We start from the raw sequence: 24,734 nt of genomic DNA, 5'->3' as shown, positions 1-24,734 counted from the left end.
TAACCTAGTATGGCTCACAATATGTAATATGACAGGACAATAGCTAAACACTTACAATGTCAGATCAAGCTTAACAGTTCTAGAAATCCCAAAATAAAATCATAACATTTTATACTCTCTTAGTTCCTCAATAAGTCTCTTCAAGGCAATGTCCCAAACAAATTTCAGTTTCTCTTCTGGTCTATTCTCTTTTTGCCTAGAGTCTCCCTTTTTTATTCTCAAAAGTGGATGTTCTTTCCCTATAATTAATCTTTTTCCTGTTATTTCCAATGCTTGCCTCTTCTAACTTTGGTTTTGACAAGTGAGACTGAAGAAGGGAGAAAGTTAATAGCCTGGGTCAACAGCCCCTTAACAAAATGTTACTGCTTAGCCCCAATGTGCCCAAATTAATTTGTATTGCAATTGTACTGTAATCCAAAACCCAGACTGGGTCTTTGAGTTGTTATGTAAGTATTCTGTTAATACAGTGGTGCCTCGCTTAGCGATTGCTCCGTTGAGTGATGAAATCGCTTAGCGATGGACTTCTGGCCATCGCTGGAGTGATCACTTAGCGATGGTCCCTCTGGCTAAAATTTGCTTTGCGATGATCGTGAACTTTTTTAAACAGCTGATCAGCGGTTCCAAAATGGCCGCCGGCTCTCCACAACCATCTTACCGTCTCCCCAGAGACTGAGACCGTCAAGATGAAAGTGAGCAGGACCCACACGTTCCACATTATTCCCGGCTGGCAGCTTTTTTGCAGGTGGCCGCGCACAACCAAAAGACACAAGAGCAAGCGAGAGACACCACCAGGATTTGAAGGGGGGAAGCAAAGCACGAGAGAGGGCTTCCCACCGGCAGAGGACCCTCCGACGATTGCCCATCCCAGGCCAAAAGTGATGGGCTCGCAGGCTCCCCCTTGCCCCCTTTTTCTCCGCTCCTCCGGGCTCTCCCAGGTGCCGGTGCTGCAACTCCTCATTCTTCGCTCGTTGGTGCGCCTTGGGTGGATTTGGCTGCCACCGCCGCAGCCTCAAGGGAGCAAAGGGGGAAAGGGGGTGGTGGGCGGTGGTGGTGGGTGCCCCCAGTCGCCCCTCCGCATGTCCTTGCACCTGTCCATCTGCCTTGGCTTCCCTGCACCTTGTGCCTTTCGCCCTCACCTGGCTGGGCTCCAAAACCCATCCCTCCATGGCTCAGGAGGTGGCTTGTCCCCTCACGCGAGCCCGCCGCCGCTGCCAAAGAAAAGTTTGGGCAGGCAAGAGGAAGGCACAGACTTTTCCATGAGAAAAAGAAAGAGGGCGGGAGGCACAGAAGGGCGGGAGGGAGAGAGAAAGGACCTCCACCAGAAATTGGACGGGGGAAAAAAAACCACCCAAACGCCTTGCTACACAGCCTCTCCCGGGCTGTCCCACACTCGGTGGTTCGCTTCACCTCCGCTTTCCTTTGGTTTCATGCTCGTCCAGCCAGTGGGAAGCTGGGAGGGAAGGAGGGAGAGAGGGGCGGCTCACCATGGCAGCCCGGGCCCTGTGCTTGGCCTCTTGCAAAGCCAAACTAATCCCTACCCCGCCACCCCCACCACCGCTCACATTTCTTGCCCACCCCCTCCCGCCTTCTCTTTTCCTTGCCTATGCCTCCGGGAGAGACGCAACTCCTCACAGTTGTACTCCCGGAGGGGTTTTTTGCTTTTGTTTTGAGGACATGCTGGCTAGGAGGGATGCACGATGACGACATTTTGCCTCACTTTAGAGGCACCCAAAATGACCACCGCTATGGAGGAACTTCACATAAGGTCAGTTTTTAAGCCCATAGGAATGTATTAAACGTGTTTTAATACGTTCCTATGGGCTTTTTAAAATCGCTTAGCAATTAAATCACTTAGTGACGTTTTTCCTGGACCTTGTTTATTTATACTGTTCCAGAGATCCACACTGGATCTTAATAGGATTGTAGTCCAAGGAATCTTCCAATGCTTCTAAATCACAAAATTTATAGCCCAAGATTGGATGAGGTTATTAAACGTTCAAAAATTAAGCAAAAAGAAAAAAGAAAGAAAGAAAGAAAATAAAAATACCAGGAAAGGAAAAAGACAAGACAAAAAAGGAGAAAGAGACAAAGAAGAAAAATCCAGCTACTTCAAAAATGAAAAAGCAGTAGGAGAAAAAAGCCTTCGGAGAATAAAGGAGAAAAAAATGAAATAAAGGGATATGAACAAACCAAACCAGCATATCCACTAGATCCCAAGGGGGTAGGAGGGTGCAATAATCATTATTTGTACAGTTCCAGAGATCCAAATTAAGTCTAAGAGCAAAGTAAAGAAATGTATCTTCATTAGATTTATCAATGCTGTGTCTTCTGCATCCTCTGTTGTCCTCTGCTGCCCTCCAGTGATTTTTCCTAGAACGAATTTAGAACTTTTTCTTCATTATTGAATGGCAAATAATGAGTTAATCCTGTATGCTTATCGCAAGGATAGTGTTAAAATCCCTGGGGAGTTTTTGAATGTATGCCAGTAGCAAAGAAAAAAACAAAAAACCCCACAAATACTGTCTACTCAATACGTGCTTTGCCAGAATGGTGCTTCTGCTTTTTATGCAGGAGGTGTAGTAGTTGGATTTCTAGTTCCAGTTTCATCACAGTGGTACCACTCTTGTTTGGGGCTCTGAGCAACGAGGGGGGATCCTGTGCTCAGGGGTGTTCACAGTGGGCATAAGGGGACCTGGAGAGTCCCCGAAGGAGAAGTGCAATTCTTGGGTCTGGATTGTGAGGGCGGCAGTGACTCATGAGGGACCCAGTAGCCTCTTTCTCTCCTGTAGTGGTGAAGGGGAGGGGCTAAATGAAGCCCTTCCAAAAGAGCTGTTGACTCCAGAAGATAGAAAACCCAGCGAAAAACAAGCAAAATCCTCTATGGTGTGACTCTGCAATTTGTCCTTTCTCTTTCCTTTGTTCCTGGTCCGTTTGAGCTCCTCCTTATATATTTTTTGTTTGTTTTACCAACTCCTTCCCATTGAGAAGGATAGCTGTGGAGGTGTGGAGGAACTGGATTATAAAGTGGGAGTGAAACTGAAGAATCAACTGAAAGTCAAATGTAAATGAGGATTTAAAAAGTGTATGTGGTTTTTCCTTTATTGCATCTGGTGAGACCGCTTGGAAAATTACAGGAAACTTTCTCTGAAAAAGAGGGACGTGTCTTTCTAAACTTACTACAACTCCAAAATGATCTTGATAGGATGGAGCACTGGGCTGAAAGCAACAGAATGAAATTCGTATTAATTTTGGCTAGAGGTGGTTCCAGTTTCATCAATGATGTCAGCTGTCATGATCTGGGCATTGCAACAGTTGTTTGTGACACATGGATTACCAGATACCATAGTATCAGACAATGGCACACAATTTACTTCAGCAGAGTTCCAACAATTCATGGCAGCTAATGTGATCCATCAGATTAGAGCAGTCCCATTTTATCCATTGACTAATGGAGAAGCTGAAAGAATGGTGTGGACAACAAAGGAGTCTCTGTGGAAAATAATCTATGGGGACTGGCAGTTAAGGCTGGCTGAATTTGTATTACAACACATCACCCCACATACGAGGATGGGCAGGAGTCCTGTGGAATTATTGATGAATAGGCATCTTACATTGTTGTTGGACAGACGGCACCCAGACTTGACATTTGGTCATCCCCCTAGGTGTGAGGTCATTTCAAGTGGGTGATATGGTTTACACCCAAAATTATAATGGTGGACAAGCATGTATCCTGGCAATGGTGACAGGAATAACGGGATCAGTGTCATATGGGGTCACCACTGGAGGAGGAAAAGTGCTACGATGACATGTGATCAACTATGGCATAGGTGGAGTGATGAGATAAGCGTGCCAGATAGAGGCATTCATCCAGAGGGAATGGAACATCTGGAAGTCCCAGTAGATCAAAGGGGGAGCCCTCTAGTGACAGAGACTGAAACAACAGAGACTGGAATGATGGGATGCCGAATAACTCCTGAGGGGGAAATAATTCCTGAAGTAAAGATGAGGGGTGATCCAGTATTGATAAACGATCAAGGACATGCTGAGACAAATGTGAATGAAGAGCCAAGGCACTCACAACAGGTGAGGGTCTGACCAAAATATTTACAGGATTTTATTTGTAGCTAGATTTTTAAACTTGAGTTGGGAGGAGGGTGTTATGTAGTGAGTGTAGCAGTGGGAGTAGTTTTTGCCTGTGCTGTTGGGTTGTTGTCCAGCTGTAGGTAATTAGGGGGAGTGGGGTGGTTCCTTGGGTGAGCGTTGTATGAATGTGCATGTGTGTTTTACTTGGCATTTTTTGCTTTATTTTGTTTCCTGGAAATGCTGAATAAAGGCATGTTGATGTATGACTGGAGTCATGAACCCACTATTTAACACTTTCTGTTTCCTCAATTTTTTCCTGGCCTCTAGTTCCTTCTTTTTCCTGGTCCATGAATCAAGAGGAAATTTCCATTATTGTTTAACCTCCTCTCCTTTCTTTGCTTTTGAAACTGGTTCATACCGTGTATCTTCTGTTCTGCTCTAGCTACCCCTAAGGTAGTCCAGAAATGATTGAGCGCCATGCTATATGTTCCTAGGAAATGTATATGTGTCATGCAAAACACATCAAATAGACATTATGATATAATGCAGCTAAATGCAAATTGTCCCTTGAAAGATCAAAATGTAGGGCAAGTGATTCATTCTCCAGGAGCTAGGATGGACCTGAGAAGGGATATCAAATATAATTTCTTTCTGGAGCTGATGGTATTTCATTTCCTTATTATTTAGCACCACAGCAAAACCTATGCAAGGTTAGCAATGCATGAGTGCTTCAGCAAGAGGCTATTGTGAGCTGGTATAATTCGAGGGCTCACTTGATTTTCAATGCAAAGAGAAACTATAAAGATTGCTGTCTTCTTTGTTTCTGGCTGAATTACTTCCAGTGCTTTACCTCCCGGAAAACAAGATCAATTTTGTTTTAATTAAATCAGCACAGATTTTCATTTCTCTCCTCATTCTCCTTGTTGTTCCCCATGGGACTGGTTTAGCATAAAAAAAGAGTTACAATGAGATGCCTCATTTTTAAAAAACTGAAAGAAATGCTGCATTATACTCAGTTTCAAATCTATTTTTAAATCATTATAATTGGACTCCATGTTCATACAGAAGAAACCTTATTTTGGTTTTGGAATTAATATGATAAAGTCTGATTTATGTCTGATAGGTTTGGGTTGGGACAGGACCTTTCAGGAGGAACTGGGGAGAGTTGGAGGATAAGCATGAGAAGTTTCCTTTCCGTCTCCTTTCTCACATGTCAGCTTCAAATCTGGGTAGAAATAGCCTAACTTTCATCTTTACACCAGCTTCCAGATCACTTTTCATTTTGCACTGAATATACAACAATATGAAATAATTTGTTCATTTCTCCCAATGGTTCCTGGAACCATGTTTAAACAATAAATTTCTTAAACCAAACAAATCTCTCCCATTTCTTAAATCTCTTTTCATCTTCCTTCACAAATGTATGATTTTTCATCCAGCCCTTTTCCCAAGATGCTCACCCGTTATCCCATTTTGTCTCTCAGTAGCTCAGTGGGAATTTATTTAGTTTAGAAACTAGATAAACACAGATGGCCATTCCCCAAGTGCTGAATATTGTCACAGTGGTTGCATGTTTTAATCCTGAGACATTTTTATCTATGTTAGCTGCCTGGAAGGAAAAATAGATCACACAGAGATAGAGAGTTGACTCCACAGCCAGGTACCTAAACCACTGCACCTCCTGCAAGTACAGCCAGCATATGTGGCATTAGGCAAATTGAACTATTCTGGGACACCTCCAGAATAAGGGAATGGTAAACCACTTCTGAATATTGTCTACCTGGAAAATCCTGAAAAGGATCACCATACATCAGAATTCATGGCACATTATTATTCTGTATCAGCAAAGCAACACTGCATCCTGACATATAAATGACTAGTTTCTTTTAGTTGGAGTAGGGATGTGCAAATCCCATTGTCAAGTAGCCAGTAGCAATTGCCTCATCCATGCTGGTGCCTTATTGTCATCTGCACAGATCTGAGAAGAAGGAAAGAAATAGAGCAGCACTGTTTCTTACCTTCTCTGCACTTCTGTGCAAATGAGAAAAGTCTGCCTCTCCCTCATCTTTCTTCTGGCATATGTGAAAAGCTTGGAGAGAAAGTGGAATCTTATCGCATCAGAACTATTTCTTACCATCTCCATTTCAGAGCATATATAATTAAAAGTCCATCGTTTTCATTACTACTCTCTAGTATGACCATGTCATAGGGCTTGAATAAGGAGAGGGAGTGGTTTGATGGTCTTCACTAACTATTGTTTACCATAATCCTGTTGCTTAGCATAGTAAATCAAGCTAGCGTAGGCCCAATGAATCTATGGGGAAATGGTGATTAAACTGCTCCATAAATTTCATTACCTTAAATGGGTGTAGTCTAATTGCTGAAGTTACTTTAGCATAGCAAGTCACAGCGTAGGCCCATTTCCATCAATGGAGCTTACAGAGGATTTTACTTACAAAGTCCCAGTTGATTCAATGGACTTAATTTAGAGCAATCTACTACACTCATTACCAGGATTTTATCTATTTATTTTATTTTAAATATATTTTACCCTACCTTTCTCCTTGAAAAAGACTCAAGGAGGCTTACAACAGTGAAAGGCAATATTTAAAGTTGATAACAATGAGTAAACAATGGTGGTTAACATCATTAAAAGACAGTATTTAAAGCTAAGAACAAAGAGTAAAGAGACATCTTACATCATTAAAACGCTATATTAAAACTAAGAACAATAAGTATACAATTTTTTAAAAATGCCACTCTGAAAAATGGAAAACACAAAAATAGAAAACACGAATAGTACTAAAAATCCAGTCAAAATAGTCATGCATAACAATCCATCTAAAAATCACACACAGGTAACTGGTTACTGAGGGAAGGATCTTTGCCTGCTTGCGGAAGATGGGGCTGGGATGGCCCCCTGTGGGAGGGAGTTCCAGAGTCTGGAAGCAACAACAGAGAAAGATCTCTAATGGTTCCCTGTCATTTCCCCCTTTGAAGGTGGTGGGACTGAGGAAAAGTCCTCTCCTGATGATCTTAACACCTGAGCTGTCTCACAATGGGAGATATGATCTTTGAGATAGATTGGACCCGAGCCATTTAGGACTTTATAGGTTAAAACCAGCACTTTGAATTGTGCCTGGAAACTGATCATTAGCCAGTAGAGCTGTTGTAAATACTGTAGCTGTTATAACCATCAATCTGGCTGCTGCATTTTGGATCCACTGAAGTTTCCTGATACTTTCCATCAGCAGCCCCACATAGATCATGTTACAGTAATCCAGCTGGGAAGTAACTAGGGTGTGAATCACAGTGGCCAGATCAGATCTCTCAGGAAATGGGCATTGCTGATACACTAGTTTTAATTGTGCAATAGCTCTCCTGGCTGCCACTGAGACCTATGCATACAGGCCCAGGGATGAATCTAGGAGCACCCCCAAACTGCTCCTTGATGTGCCTTTCAACTGATAAAGAGCACCTCTGACTTGTCTGGATTTTTAATTTATTCACCTTCATTGACTCCATTACTGACACCGGACACTAATTTAGAACCAAGACAGCTTCCTTGGATTTAGAAGAAAAGGAGAGGTAGAGTTGGGTGTCATCTACATACTGGTGACACCAAACCCCCAAACTCCAGATAATTTCTCCCAGGATTTTGGCTGCTGTATAGTAAGTGCAGCCAAAATATTGGGAATCCCCAAGTTTGCATTACCTCAGGGTTGCTTCAGTGGCTGTGTGAACTTGATTTGTGAGAATAGAGACATTAGAAATGAATGGCTATAGAAAAAAGTAGTTGTAGTACAACTCTGTAGAATTGTTACATTAGTTAGGCATCCTTCAGTCTCGAAAGACTATGGTAACGTGCTCTGTATGGAGGACTTGGAACAGCGTCTAGTGTGGCTGAGAAGGTCAATTCAAGAGTGACAATCCCTTCCACACTGAAGACAAATCCAATTTGTCCCCTGTCCAGCTCCCTGATTTTCCTGCTTTTGTGATTTCCTCTTTGCCTCGGCCTGCTGGACAAGGGTCTCTTCAAAATGGGAGAGGCCGTGATGCACCGCCTGCCTCCAGGCTGAACACTCAGATGTCAGGGTTTCCCATCTGTTGAGTTCCATTCCTAAGGCCTTCAGATACCGCTTGCAGATGTCCTTGTATAGCAGCTGTGTTACCCCTCTGGGGTGATGTCCCTGCACTAATTCTCCATACAGGAGATCCTTTGGAATCCGACCATCAGCCATTCTCATGACGTGCCCAAGCCAATTACTGTTTCAGTAATTTATACATGTTAAAAAATCCGGCTCATTCTAGGACTACTCTATTTGGAACTTTGTCCTGCCAGGTGATACCAAAAATCCGTCGGGGGTAACGCATATGGAAGGTGTTCAGCTTCCTCTCCTGCCATACACAAAGGGTCCAGGACTCACTGCAGTACAGGAGTGTGCTCAGGACACAGACTCTATAGACCTGGATCTTGGTATGTGCTGTCAGCTTCTTATTGAGCTCTTTGTGAGTCTAGAGAACATGGTAGCTGCTTTGCCAATGCGTTTATCCAGCTCGACATCTAGAGAGTGTGTGTCAGAGATTGTTGAGCCAAGGTACACAAAGTCATGAACAACTTCCAATTCTTGTGTAGAGATGGTAATAGAGGGAAGTGAGTCCACGCCCTTGCCCATGACTTGTGTTTCCTTCAGGCTGATTGTTAGTCCAAAGTCTTGGCAGGCCTTGCTAAGACGATTCATGAGTTGTTGGAGGGCTTCAGCAGAGTGGCCAACAATGGCTGCATCATCTGCAAAGAGAAAGTCCTGTATGCATTTCAGTTGGACTTTGGTTCTTGCTCTCAATCTAGAGAGATTAAAGAGCTTTCCTTCTGATCTAGTCCGGAGATCAACACCATCTGTTGCAGTTCCAAAGGCGTGCTTCAGCATGACAGCAAAAAAGATCCCAAAAAGGGTTGGTGCGAGGACACAGCCCTGTTTCACTCCACTTCGCATGTCAAAGGGATCTGATGTTGAGCCATCAATAACTACAGTGCCCTTCATTCCTTCATGAAAGGACCTGATGATGTTAAGGAGTTGAGGTGGACATCCAACCTTGGGAAGTATTTTTAAAAGGCCATCCCTGCTAACCAAATCAATGGCCTTTGTGAGATCTATGAAGGCCACAAAGAGTGGCTGTTGTTGTTCCCTGCATTTCTCCTGCAACTGTCTGAGGGAGAATACCATGTCAGTGGTGGATTCTGTGATTCTGGATAGACTCTGTCTGCAAGCACCGGGAGCCTCTTCAGCACAACACAGGTAAGCAGCTTCCCTACAACACTAAGGCGAGAGATGCCATGCAGTCACCCCTGTCTCCTTTGTTCTTGTACAATGTGACAATGTTTGCATCCTTCATGTCCTGTGGTACTCCATCTTCCCTCCAGCAGAGACTTTATACAGTTTGGTGGTGATGATCTCCTTACGACATTTCAGCACTTCAACAGGGATGTTATCCCTTCTAGGTGCCTTGCCAGAGGTGAGGGAATCCAAGGCCGCTTTTATTTCTGCTAAGGTTGGTTCACTGTCCAACTCTTCCAAGACAGACAGGCATTCAATGTTATTTAATGCTTCTTCAGTTACTACATTCTCTCTGGAATATAGCTCAGAGTAGTGCTGCACCCAGCATTCCATCTGCTGTGCTCGGTTCTGGAGGATCATACCTGTAGCAGACTTCAAGGGAGCAGTTTTCTTCTGTATCCGATCTAAAGGCTGCTTGATACCATCATACATTCCTTTGATGTTACCTGTGTCCACTGCTATCTGTATCTGAGAGCAGAGCTGAAGCCAATATTCATCGGAGCATCTCCTGGCAGCCTGTTGGACTTGACTACAAGCAGCTCGAAGAGCTTGAAAGTTGTACACGCTAGGACAGGCTTTGTATGATACTAGAGCTCTTCTCTTCTCCTCGATGGCTGGCATCAACTCCTCTGAATGGGCTTCAAATCAGTCAGCCATCTTTTTGGTCTTCTTGCCAAAGGTGGACAAGGCGGTGTTATACACAGTGTTTTTGAAATGTTCCCATCGTTCAGGTGCATTTATATTAGCTGGACCTGGAAGTCTTTCCTCAAGTGCTTGGGCAAATTCCTTCACTTTTCTTTGATCGTGAGTCTTGCTGATGTCAATACGTGATCTTCCTTCCTTTTTTGTGTGATACAATCTCTTTGTTTACAGTTTTACTCTTCTACGCACCAGGGAGTGATAAGTATTGCAATCAGCACTCTAGTAACTGCGTGTAATCCTAATACTAGGAAGGCTAGAATGTCTAGTGAGGATCAAATCGAGCTGATGCCAATGCTCAGATTTTGGATGTCTCCAGGAAACTCTATGTTGAGGCTTTGTATTAAAGAACATGTTGCTGACACAAAGACCATAATAACAGCAAAACTCCAGCAAGCATTGGCCATTTTCATTAATCTTTGCAATGCCAAAACGGCCTAGACAGGTGGGCCAAGAGTTGTGATCAGCACCAACTCTACCGTTAAAGTCTCCGAGAATGAACAGTGACTCTCTTTCAGGGACTTTTTTTGATAGTAGCTGCCAGATCGTCATAAAATTTGTCTTTCACTTCTGTAGTAGATGACATTATTGGTGCATGTGCACTAATGAGGGCTACTGGTCCTGCTGATGAGTGGAACTGCAGAGACAGGATTCTTTCACTCCCCACAATAGGTGGAACAATGCATCTCAGGAGAGTATTTCCGACTGCAAAGCCAACACTATATTCTCTGGTCTCATTTGATGGTTTTCCCTGCCAGAAGAATGAGAAGTTTTTTTTCTTTGACAGATCCCAAGTCTGGCAATCTCATCTCTTGCAGGGCAACAATGTCCATCTGCAGTCTATTCATTTCCATGTCAATGACAGCTGTCTTGCGCACATCGTCTATTTCTTGCAGGTCGTCAGGAAAGCCGTAATCAGAAAAGCCAATGGTCATTGTCCGAACATTCCAGGTGCCCAGCTTGAGGGCAGAAGTTTTCTTATGATTGTTGCATGGTGCACAATTATCAATCTGCTTGTTGGGTTTCACCCTAAACCCCACACACCCTGTGAAGTTAACAGACCATGGCAAGGTAACACTTTACTGGCTGGGGGCTGCCCAGCTTAAGGCGGGTGGTATCTACTTAGTGAGGTGCAATGACCTCTCCCACCATCAGACGTAGCCCCTGGCATCATGCTCTACGCCAATCGAGCAAAGACTTATAACCAGTAACTGCTACTTCCCGTGTTGTTTCGACGCTGTATGCAAAGCTGGCATGTCCTCTCCAGAGCATGAAGCCTGGGTAAAATAATATGAAGGATAGGCTGTTACCCAAGAAGCAAACCCCCCTCTCTATGTTGCTGAAATAGTCCAGTGGAAAGGCAAGAGCTGATACAACTGGTTTCAGCGACATTGCAGGATTTGCCAGAATGACACAAACTGCCTCTGGGACACCAGCTCCAGATTTTGCCTCGATTTTAACTCCTGAAGCCTTTTCCATAAGTGGATATAGCCACAAGGCAGTGGAGGTTTGAAATCGGAGTTTTCTTTCTCCTAGATGGGCTGCTTTCCAGGACTGATGAGCCCCACCTACCTGGCCTGCTCTCTAAAAAGTATACTCCCCCCAGGTGTATTCAATGCTAATTGGCTTTTATATTTACCAAATTAGGGTCAAAAATAGGATTAGAGAATTCCACACACCGTTAGACACACTCTCCTGCTCATCCTCCTTTAAAGCTGAAACTCTGCCCTCCCTCAGGCCATTCCTATTTATCATATTAGGATCGGAGATAGAATCAGAGTATTTGAGAATTTCTCAAATACTCTGGCACACCCTAATTCAAAGCAGTAAGCCCTCCTCCTTGGGCCATGTGATGAGGGAGGACAAAAGAAGGCCCACAAAACAGACTCCTCAGCAAAATGTCCATGCAAACATACCTGACCTTCATCCCCAGCCAAAACCTCCTAGTTACGTACATATCTTCATTATGCACCATTCACAGTTTGAACTTCTTAATTTGCTTCTGTTCTGTCCTGGAATCCTCAACAACTTCAGTAAAACCAACTAACATGTAGGGCTGAGAGGAAAAGAGGGGGGAAATTCCATTTACATTTTCTCCCTCCATGAAAACTTCCCCCGTGACTATTTTCTTTTTCACAGAGTGACATGTGATCCAGTTGATACAGATACCCATTTCTGTTCTTTGCACAAAATTGAAAGTGATTGGAAACCCAATCAGATTTTAAATACATGTTCTACTTCAGCCTTTGCAATTACCTGTACTGATATTGAGAGCTTCTTCACAACCGTGATTATGGGCTGTGAGGCCACTGAAGCTATTTATGTGTAGCCCGCATAATTAACTTGTAAACCGCCCAGAGAATGCTTGAAGCACTATGGGGCGGTATATAAGCAGCACGCTTTGCTTTTTTTTATGATATTGAAAGAGAGTGGGATTTGTAGTCACTGAGGATGAGAGAAAATGGAGTCTGTTAGATTTCAAAGTGAAATGATTTGAAGACATTGGAATGTGGTAAAGGCTGAGAGGCTGTTTTTCCTAATTTACAGCTAGGCTGGAACAGAGTGAATCCTGACAGGTGTGCAAGGTCGAGGAGGCCCAGTGAAAAGACCCAACAAATTCCAGTCTAATTGGGAAGGAGATAATGCACCTGCATCTCCATGAGAATTGGGGGTGAACAGTTAGGCCTCCTTGAGTTAATTGGTTAACAGTCATGAAGAAGGAGGTCCGAGAGGTGTAGAAAAGATGGAGAAGAAAAGATGTTGTTAGCTCTTAGCTTATGCGAATCTAAGAAGGATTGATGATGGATTGTGTGATGTAGCTGGATGTTTGCAGAATGTAGAATGGTAAGAAGAAGGATGGGTGGGATTAGCCCATCACAGCTTAGATCTTAGAGTTTCTAATTTTTAATAAGAAATAACCGCTTTATTTAACTACTGTAATCTTTGAACATGTTATTCTGCTGCTGCTTAAGCAAAAGAACTGTTTCTATGAATCTTTATTTTCTTAATAAAAATAATTATAAGTAACCTCATTGAGGATTAATCTCTTGGACCAGTAGGATTTGGCTAAATCCAGAGGAGTGGAAAGGCCACTAACTGGCTACTAGAGTGGTCTATTGACTAGATAGGCGGGATATAAATAAAATAAATAAATAAATAAATACTATAGAGAAGTCCTATTTAAGTGAGCTGTTGTGAGTTCTAAGGAATCACAAATCCCATGTTCAAGTACTTGCAAGGTACTGAGTAAAGTGAAGTGTTTTTCAAACATCAGGCTTGTCTACAGCACAGATGCTATGCACTGCCGAGGGTTGAGGACTTACCTTAGTGTAAAGTGATAGATTTTGAGCCTGAGAGACTCCCTGACCAAGTACCATACTCTCTTTAGGGAGGTTTGGTTGCTCACATGGTGGCAGCTGTGAGACAGACAATCTGAGCTGATCAAGAGACTGATCCGTTTTAGAAACAGTTTGCATGTTCAAAGTACTGTAGAATAAGGCTGTTTTTCTTGAGTTGTTATTTTGCTTAGGTGAGATGACAGGAAGGAGAGCTAATTCACAGCTCACTCATGGATTGCCTAGAGGCATGGATCACCTTTTGTCCCAAGAATTGGACAGATTTGTCCTCACAGAGACTATGCCAGTGCCTATGTGATAGATTTGGGGCCTAAGAGACTCCCTGACCAAGCGCCATACTCTCTTTAGGGAGGTTTGGTCACTCACAATCCTTACCTTAAATTACAGTTTTTAAGTGTGTCTGTCAGATGAAAAACACAAGGCCTTGGATTTAATTTGTTTATTCATTTTTTTATTTAAACAGGGGAATTTAAGCTTTTCATGTGAGGAGCCCTACACTGTTCCTGTCTTTTTCAATGGAACAAGTTTTCTGGAATTGCCGGGCCTTCAAAACCAGGACCTATTTTCAGTCAGCTTTCAGTTTCGGACTTGGAATCCAAATGGACTTTTACTGTTCAGCAGCTTCAATGAAGAATTGGGAACTATAGAGATTGACTTAACTGAGGGCAAAGTCAGCATTCATATCAATGTCACTGGAGTGAAGAAGAACCAAATAGACATATCTTCAGGTGAGCACAATAACTCCAGTTATTTATTTTCTTAAAGCCTTCTCATGATGATTTCATAATTGTGGATAGTTCTCCATGTAAATTTCATTCTTTTTTATCATTATATATTTTGTACTGGAAGAAAATGTTGCTTTGGCTACGATGGAGAAACTAGAAACATTTTCTTATATAGGATGTATTTAAGTCACAAAGACCTTGCTTCTACTGTTGTCGAAATGAAGATGTCCACGGAATTGTAAGCTAGATACTTTATTCACTTAATTTCAGGACTTTCCTGAAATTACCAGGGTTTCCTGGAATTACCACTCAAATGTTAAAAACACTGATAGTGGAGCTATATGTCTATTCTGTGGTGAGAGGGCTGAGGTCAACAATAGTTACAGTTGTTAATGAACTCATATTGCACCATCAGCGTGCACTGCACTTTACAAAATAACATGGAAAAATTAACAAGCTTACTGCCTAGAATTTTACATAGCAAGAAGAGAAAGAGAGATAAAAGTAGTAACAATGTACTGTATTTTTTGCTCCATAAGACATACTTTTCCCTTCAAAAAAGTGAGGTGAAAACTCTGTGTGTCTTATGAAGTAAATACATTGCATTTGGTTCCCTCTAGTGGAGGGAACGCTCATCTGGAAGGACGCTGCCTCAAGCTTGCTGGGACTAGGCAAAATGGTGGTGGCTTAACAGACCCCCCCAGTACTGTACTCATTAGTAGTGCTGATACTACAGGGCATCTGTAGCAGCCCTGTAGGACCAGCACTGCTTACTGAACAGCTGGATCACGTGACCAGCCCAGATGCCAGGGGGAGCAGAGAGAGAGAGAGAGAGAGAGAGAGAGAGAGAGAAGAGCTCCACGGAGGAAGGGAGAAGACTCATCCAGGTAATGTAAATGACATAATACAGAGGAATTCCTGGTTGGATTGCTGACTGGTGACATTAAAGGGCACATGAGGCATTGTTGGGGAAAAGTAGGATTTGTTTCAGTTGCTCAGTGAGTGAAAGGCTTTTGGTTCTTTTGAGATTTGACATACTATTCAAAACAACCCACTCTAATGGTATCTTAAACCTGAATTTTTGATACTTTACACTGATGTATTGTGCCTTGGGATGTCTACTTCACTCCCCTAATGGTGAACATAATTCACCAAAAGTATTATATAAAGTAATGGATCTCCTCACGTGGGACCACTCTGCCTATAGAGATACCATACAACTTTATTACACTATTTGGTTCAGAATATTTTTTCCTGTTTTCCTCCTCCAAAAATTAGCTGCGTCTTATGCTGAGGTGCATCTTATGGAGCGAAAAATACAGTATGTACCGTGAATACAGTTAGAATAATTAGTGAGCAACTTCAGATGTTTTGGACTAGAGTTTCCCTAATTTGTGCTAAGTGGAATTTATGGGAGTTGCAAATCAAAAACCCCTGAAAGTGTCCGTTTGCCTAGAGGAATACAATCATCCACTAGGCCCCCAAGGGTCATGTCAATTTAATGAGAAAATAGGTGTCCTCTACACACAGCTGTCTCCAACCAACATTATTAATTCAAACATTCTGCAACATAAAAATACTTTAAAGGAACAGAAGGTCTGAGAGTGTGGAGATGATGCAGGCCTGCCTGTTCCTACAAGCTTCTGCTCAGAACTGACAATATTTCCTTCTATTCCTCTCACAAGGCCTGCCAGCACTGAGGCCTTCTGGGGTTGTCTCTTGGTGGGAAGGGAAAGCCCAAAGTAGCTGTTTTCTTGTGTAGTTCTGGCACAATATTTATATTAAAGTTTGGCTTGGGGAGCAGGGCATCTGATTTTTTTGATATGCTTCATCAATTTCTCATATCACTAGCAATTATTTGCCAGAGGTATGAGAATTCTCCATCTCTAGGGCAAGGCATGAATTTCCTTAGCCAATGTGAAATCAAACAGAACACAATTAACAACCAGATAGAGGCAGACTGAGAGTATCTTCCTCTTTCAGAAGGCTTTTATGCCAGCAGTTGAAAGCTGATGCCCTTTTTAAGAACTCCAATTTATTTATGACACATTGTGGTGGTGGTTTATTTTTAGGATTGCTTTAAATCTTACACTGTAGCTTAATTGTTACGTATCTATCTTACTGACATAAATTCATGCAAAAATATCTTCTTTTTTCTTCATAGTATACAGAATTACTGGGTTTGCTCCCCTAAGTAAAATTCACTGGATTAGTATGTGCTTATTTCTGAACTAGCTTGACTTATGGAAAGAAAGAAAAAGAGAGCGATGGTTTTATTTGAAAAAAACAAAACAAAACCTTTCTAGGATAATAAATTCCATATTCCTTTATTTGTCATTGATAATTATAAAATGACAACAGTCTTACAAGATCTATCTCTGAACTTTCATTGAAGTGTTGGACAGAAATTTCTCCGCCACATCCATAAAGATATCCACAGTTCATGCACGTGCACATGAACACACATGCAATCCTCTCAGCATAAAAATGCCAAATCATGTAGGAAAAAACCACACAATTGACTCTACCATCAGCTTCTGGCATCCTTATGCAAGGGTATTTTAATAGTACAAATAGCATCAGACCAAGTTGTTTTCCATGAAATTGGAGGGGAAGGGGAAGAGATCCACATTGACACGTGTATATGGGAAAGAAAAACAGTAAGAAGCAAGAAAAAAATCCCACCCTGTGTGTGTTCACCAACCCCCTCAATCCCTATAAAGTTTGGTAAAATGTAATTCCCAAAGTGTTAAATCATACTCCCAGAAGTGTGCACACATACGATGAGCCTGTTTTAGATGAGAAAAGGCCTTTTTAGAAACCAGAATCAACTGTACCATTAATGCCACATACTTTTTTAAAATTTAATTTAAAATCGTGTTCCAGAGGAAACAGCATTTAAAAATTCTATTTTTTATTTTACTACTTATTCTAAACATTTATGTGTGTTTATCTGCAGCCAGTTCAATTCTTAGATATGATGATGGTTGATTTCCAAAGTGTCTGAGATATTTAAAGCCGTTGGCCTGTGGTGTACCTCAGGTTCTGTTTTGTCCCCTATGCTATTTAATATCTATACGAAGCGACTGGAAGAGGTTGTCAGTTGTTTTGGGCTTCGCTGTCATCAATATGCAGATGACACATAATTTTATCTTTCTTTTCCATTAAAATCTAAGGAAGCTATTTCAATTCTGTATTACTGTCTGATGTCAGTAATGGACTGAGGACCAGTAAACTGAAACATAATCTAGACAAGACAGGGGTGCGCCTGGTCAGTAAAAAGACAGATCAAGGAACAGGGATTCAGTCTGTATTGGATAGGGTTATACTTCCTTTGAAAACACAGGTGTGCAGTTTGGAGGTGCCACTGGATTTGACTCATCAGGGGAGGTCTTCCTCTCAGTCCCACCATCTCACATGTGCTTTTTTTGGGGACACAAGAGAGGGCATTCTCTGTCACTGCTCTTCAGGCAAACTTTTCCTTAGTGACTGACTCTCTGGGAGACAATAAATGGGATGATTTACATTTTGTTGCTTCTAAATCTGTTTTTAGTGATGGTTTTACATAATGTTTTTAATAAAATGTTAATTCTTTTTTAAGATTTGAATAAATTATTATTTTTTTGTTTTAATATGTTTTTATGAGGTAAGCCACTTTGGGTCATTTCTTAGGAGAAAGGTAGGGTAAAAATTTTTTACCAGTGTTTAACCACTTAACTATACAAGAAATTTATTTATTTATTTATTTATTTATTTATTTATTTATATATATATATATATATATATATATATATATATATATATATATATATATATATATATATATATATATATATATATATATATATATATATATATATATATATATATATATATATATATATATATATATATATATACCACCAATCTATAATGTATCTACTCTGGGCAGTTTACATATAAAATAAAAATAAATTGAGGTAAAATCAAAATTAATCACAAAGTCTGAGATGGGGAAAGGAAAAAAGAAGAAAAAGAAGAGAGAGCACGAGAAAAGGAAGATAGCCTAGGTCAGTGGTCCCCAATCTATTCAACACAATGGACCAGTTGGGGGAGGATGGGGTCTGTGTGCAGGGAAGGTGGAGCACCCCCAGTGTTCATGCACAAGCGTGAAGGGGTGGGGTGTGTGCACACATGTTCTTGTGCATGCATGAAGGGACGGAGGTGCTCACACAGGCACACGTGCATTCACGCGAAGGGGTGGGGGTTCTTGCGTGGGTGTGGTCACATTTGCATGCATGCACAAAGGGGCAGGGGCACTCGGGTGCACACACATACTCTCTCTCACACACAAAGGGTCTGTGTGGGGGTGGAGTGCGTGCAGGGTGGGTGGGTGGGAGATCTGTCTCTGTGGCCCAGTCCAGTCTAGGCCACAGACCAACACCAGGCTGCAGACCAGGGTTTGGGGACCCCTGTGCTAGGTAATGGCTGTAGGGAAGACCTGTCTGTATAACCATGTCTTCAAGCTAGTCTTCAAGGCCCTCAGCGAGGCAGCCAGGCAAATCTCTACAGGTAAGTTGTTCCATAGGAGAGGGACCACTGCCGAGAAGGCCCGATTTCTAGTTTTTTCCCACTGGGCCTCTCTTGGAGTTAAGCCCCTCATCCACTCTGCCTGACTGGAGTGGGTGATATGGGTAGAACTGGATGGAAGAAGGCGCTCTGCAGGTATCAAGGGCCTAGACTGTGTCTAGATAGGGCTGCAGGTGGGTGATCTACCAAAGATGTAAATGGGCAGACCAAACCATGGACACTACCTGGGTCTCCATGGTAAGCACCAGGTCAAGATGGACCCCCAGACTGTGAACCAAATTATTTGTGCTGAGAGTCATCCCACCAAAAGAGAGGGAGTTCCCCAAACCACTGACATGGGGCAACCCACCCACAGGACCTCCATCTTGTATGGGTTCAACCTTAGACCATTCGACTGAATCCACTACAGAACGGCCTCCAGGCAGCGCCCAAGGGATGGAATGGCACCCACTGCAGATGGAAAAAAGGAGATGTAGAGCCAGGTGTCATCAGCATATTGACAGCAAATTGACAGTGGAGGTATTACAGAGTGTTGAATTTTTGATAAAAGTTTCTCTTTTGCTATACACTAGACGTACAGAGTTCCACAAGAAGAAGAAGAAACCCAAAAGCAAACAGAGAGTGCAAGACCCATTAGAAATGCAGAAAAAGAAAACCAAAAAGCAAACAAACCCTGCAAGACTCATCACAAATGGGAAAAAACAAAACAAAAACCAACCAAACAAAGCAAGACCCATCACAGCATGGAAACATAATCCCACTACCCAGCCCAAAACCACACTATAAAACCCACCCAGAACAGTTTTTAAAAAGTAGAAAGCAGCACCATACCAGGCAGTCCGAAGCCTCCTCTGATCGCACATTCTCTAATTGCTGAGGCGAAAGAGTTACCAGGAAGCAGTCTCTTCACCACCAATGGTTAGCAATCTGAATTCCCTTCCTTTTTCCCCTGCCTTTTTCTCTTCGTAACTCAAAGCTCTGGTTGCAAGTAGAAGCAAAATTTTGTGGCAGGAGCTGGTCATAAACCAAAATGGTTGTATGTTGGGATGTTTGTAAGTCGAGGCACCACTGTATTTTATCTGTTTTGAATATGCAGACAGAAAAGGTTACTGATGTCTGCATGGTGGTAGTGGTAAAACAGTGTTACTTTTTAAAAATCAAAACTCAAAAACCATTTGCCCAAACATCCCCAAATTTGGCACAGGACAAGAGCAGACTGGTGCTGCTCTGAGGTCCAGTTTAAAAGTAATAATTTTGTCTTTGAGGCACCCTTATTTTTTGAGTTGCCTTATGGAATGCTGAATTGGGCTGTCACAGAATTTCTATTCCAGCACTCCATGTGCAGCAATAATATAATTGTCTCCCCTCTCATTATCTCCCTCTACACTATACTGTTCCAATAGCAGCTCCCTGCTATCCCTTGAGATCCTCCCCATTTGAAGAATATATTCCTCCCACAGCAGTGACCTTATCAATGTAAAAATTATACAAACAAAACACAAAGCATGCACCCAGCAGGAGATAGACAAATAAAAAAAATGAGTCCCTTTGTCCAAAATGTCTGGCCCTAGCCCACATGTTTCCTCCAATGCTCCCTCAATGGGAGTGGCAGGTCCACAAACACACAAACCATTTCCTTTTTTAAAGTATTTTTCTTCCCTCTCATTCAAGTGGCAATGTCAGTGGGAAGAGAAGGTGGAGGCAGCTGACTTACAGTGAGGCCCTAGTCCTGTGAGAAGGTAGAAGCCCAGAAGAGATCCAGTCTTAAAAGAGAGCCTGCAGTAGCCAGGAGGCAGCAGCAGTCACTGTCTCTCATACAGCTCCCCTGGATGGGCAGTTGTTCAGGAGCTCTTCTCTAAAAGTTATGCCTTCATTGTTGAAAAATGTATTAGTAAAAAATGACAAATTAGTTACAAATTATTCATAGTTACTTACAAGCTTCATTCTATCTACTTTTTTACTGGAGTATCAGAAGGAGCAGCTACAAATCCTGTTGTCTCCTGACCAATGAGATGTGTGGGGTAAAGGAAAGGGTAAGGATAGACAGAGCCAATGCATCTACTTTGGTCAGCATGGGTAACAAAACCCAGCCCACAAAAGCCTTTGACTGTGTGGACCACAACAAACTATGGCAAGTTCTTAAAGAAATAGATACGGTGGTCAGGCACTCCCATCTGCTGAGAAATCTATATGTGGGACAGGAAGAAACAGTTAGGATATGGAACAACTGATTGGTTCATAATTGGGAAAGGAGTACGACAAGGCTGTATATTGTCTCCCTGCTTATTTAACTTATATGCAGAATACATCATGCGAAAGGCTGGACTGGAGGAATCCCAAGCCAGAATTGCTGGAAGAAATATCAACAACCTCAATATGCAGATGATACCACTCTGATGGCAGAAAGTGAGGAGGAATTAAAGAACCTCTTAATGAGGGTGAAAGAGGAGAGCGCCAAAAATGGTCTGAAGCTCAACATAAAAAAAAAAAAAACTAAGATCATGGACACTGGTCCCATCACCTCCTGGCAAATAGAAGGGAAGATATGGAGGCAGTGACAGATTTTACTTTCTCGAGCTCCATGATCACTGCAGATGGTGACAGCAGCCACGGAATTAAAAGACCCCTGCTTTTTGGGAGGAAAGCAATGACAAACCTAGACAGCATCTTTAAAAGCAGAGACATAACCATGCCAACAAAGGTCCGCATAGTCAAAGATATGGTTTTTCCAGTAGCTATGTATGGAAGTGAGAGTTGGACCATAAAGAAGGCTGACCGCCGAAGAATTGATGCTTTTGAATTGCAGTGCTGGAGGAGACTCTTGAGAGTCCCCTAGACTGCAAAGAGAATAAGCCTATCCATTCTAAAGGGAATTGTAACAGGCAGACATAACATCACATGTCCATCACAGCTGGGCAGTGAGTCATCAGCCTATGGTGTGACGGAGGGTGGAACTTAAGGGGAGGAGCTAGTATAAAAAGGGGGGTGAAGAGTGTGAGAGATAGAGATTGGAGATGAGAGGTTGAGCTGAGGGTTTAAAGTGATTGTTAGTTATAGTGAGTGAGAGAGCCTGTCAGTGTGAAATAGTCTGTGTGAGCCAGTGATTTATTTACAGTGATTGACTTATTGATTCTTTACCAGTGATTTACTATTTTTATTTCCTGTAATCAATAAACCAGTTTTTGTTTTTCAAAGTTACACTTGTCCTTCACTTGATTTTCAAGGATAAGTTGGTGGCAGCAGAGTTTAAAGTGAAGTAGCAACCACTCTTTGAGGTTTGAGGGTGGTTGTTACAGGAATCAACCCTGAGTGCTCACTGGAAGGACAGATCCTGAAGCTGAGGCTCCAATACTTTGGCCATCTGATGAGAAGGTAAGACTCCCTGGAAAAGACCCTGATGTTGGGGAAGTGTGAAGGCAAGAGGACAAAGGGACGACAGAGGACGAGATGGTTGGACAGTGTCATCAAAACTACTAACATAAATTTGACACAACTCCGGGAGGCAGTGGAAGACAGGAGGGCCTGGCATGCTCTGGTCCATGGAGTCACGAAGAGTCAGACATAACTTTTTGACTAAATAACAACAACAAACCAACTGCATCACAAGATGGCAGTTTACAGTGAAGGAATTTTTGCTATGGTCCTTAGCAGCTTGCCATAATATTTTTTAGAATCTTTAATTATAATTTTCTTCTTTTCAAAGACTTTCCTGTCTTTTCTCCCTTCATTCAGCATCTGTTACTTAATCTCATTCTGAATACATTCCACTTCTCACAGTTATCATTCTAGTTTATGCTGTCAACTATCAACTTAATGTAACCTGGGATATGACATTTTTGTCATATTTATCTACAAGAGATAAATCTTTCTGCCAGTGGAACTTTTCTAGTGCTTCCCACCCCTAAGAATCTTACTGCTCATCTTCCAGCTGTCAAAATGTACCATTCAGACCACAACTTACAATAATTGCTTTGAAAAAGTAAAAAAAAAATCAATAAAACTGCTCAAATTTCGATGGGGGGGAGGTATTTTTATCTTGATTGGGAGAATCACATTATTCTACTGCATTTCATTGTAGGTATTTTTGTTATCATTTCACAATATGGCAATTTGAAGTGTTCTTGGCTTCTACGTGGATGGTCTCTTTTTCATCCTTTGGGTATCTGCAGGACATAACACTACCAGATGTTTATTCTGGGTGATGTCCCAGGCTTAGGAAAGGATGCCACACATGTGGTGAGAGTGAGATGATATTTCTCTAAATATTTGTGGTAATAGCTCTTCTCATTTATCTACAGTGAAACAGAGTTGGGGCTGTTGTTGCAGTGGTTACTCTCTGATAATGAACAATATAATGCAGCAATGCATTATGGTTTTTCTTAGTGGCTTGGTACTCCTTAATATGCTGTCCTTTTTATTGTCAGGAACATGTCTCCTGAGAGAAGTCATTCCACTAGGGGAAGGAGCCAAACTGTAGTTCCCAGCATCCATCACTTTTGCAACCTAGACTGGGTGAGATCTAGGAAGTGTGTGTGGGGGCAACTATGAGCAAGCTTCTGGCTCTAGATTTCTGATTACTTACTTATTTGAGCTTAAAACTCTTAGCTATGTACTTTGGTTCTTGAACAACAGCCTTACGAGGTAGGACACCCAAATAACTAAAAATAGCAACTGAAGCCCTTGTGGCCAAGGCACTTCACTTAGGCACTCTCACCCTTGCCCTAAAGAATCACACTGGTTACCATGGACATCAAGTTACCATGGCTAAGTCTCCAATCCATCATCAAAGGCTGTAAACCTGTCCGCCATCTTCTTCTCCAACTTACACATACAGAGCAACAACTTACTTAACCCCCCCTCTTCCATAACAGAAATCAAAGTCTCTGTCCCATGATGGTATCCAATCAGCACAGAATCATAGACTCATAGAATCACATAGTTGGAAGAGACCACAGGGGCCAGCCCAACCTCCTGCCATGCAGGAACTCCATCAAAGCATTCCCGACAGATGGCCATCCAACCTCTGCTTAAAAACCTCCAAATAAGGAGACTCCACCACATTCCGAGGCAGCATATTCCACTGCCAGACAGCTCTGACCATCAGGAAGTTCTTTCTGAGATTCAGGTGGAATCTCTTTTCCTGTAGTTTGAAACCATTGCTCCTTGTCCTAGTGTCTGGAGCTGTGGAAAACAAACCTGTCCCTTCCTCAACGTGACATCCCTTCAAATATTTAAACATGGCTATCATGTCCCCTCTTAACTTTCTTTTTGTAAGGCTAAACATTCCCAACTCCCTAAGCCACTCCCCATAGGACATGGCTTCTAGATCTTTGACCATTTTGGTTGCCCTCCTCTGGACATGTTCCAGGTTGTCAACATCCTTCTTGAATTGAGGTGCCCAGAACTGGATACAATACTCCAGGTGAGGTCTGACCAAAGCAGAATAGAGTGGTAATATCACTACCCTTGATCTAGACACTATACTCCTGTTAATGCAACCAAGAATTGCATTGGCTTTCTTGACAGCCGCATCACACTGCTGACTCATGTTCAGTTTGTGGTCTACCAAGACTCCTAGATACCTTTCACAGGTACTGCTGTCTAGCCAGGTGTCTTCCATCCTATATCTGTGCAGTTCATTTTTTTCCAGCCTAGGTGTAGGACCTTACATTTCTCCCTGTTGGAATTCATTTTGCTAGTTTCGGCCCAGGACTCTAATCTGTCAAGGTCATTTTGAATTTTAATCCTGTCCTCTGGGGAATTAGCAACCCCTCCCAGTTTGGCATAATCTGCAAATTTTATCAGCATACTTTCTATTCCTTCATCCAAGTCATTGATAAAGATGTTGAATAGCACAGGGCCCAGAACAGAACCCTGAGGCACCCCACTAGCTACCTCTCTCCAGGATGAAGAGAAGCCATTGGTGAGCACCCTTTGGCTTCGGTCAGTCAACCAATTACAAATCC

General features: G+C 42.3%; 1 protein-coding gene across 3 annotated transcripts in view; it reads left to right on the top strand.

The window, feature by feature from the left end:
• Window positions 1–24,734, top strand: part of CNTNAP2 (contactin associated protein 2) — a 2,051,986-nt gene that overhangs the window by 1,176,878 nt on the left and 850,374 nt on the right. For all 3 annotated transcript variants that reach the window (XM_073002555.2, XM_078377431.1, XM_078377432.1), the window contains exon 8: window positions 13,938–14,202. In XM_073002555.2, the coding sequence (XP_072858656.2) occupies window positions 13,938–14,202 (265 nt within the window). The remainder of the gene's footprint in view (window positions 1–13,937; window positions 14,203–24,734) is intronic.

The sequence above is a fragment of the Pogona vitticeps genome, chromosome 6, assembly GCF_051106095.1.
Source record: "Pogona vitticeps strain Pit_001003342236 chromosome 6, PviZW2.1, whole genome shotgun sequence".
Lineage (NCBI taxonomy): Eukaryota > Metazoa > Chordata > Lepidosauria > Squamata > Agamidae > Pogona > Pogona vitticeps.
This window is presented reverse-complemented; position numbering and strand designations above follow the sequence as displayed.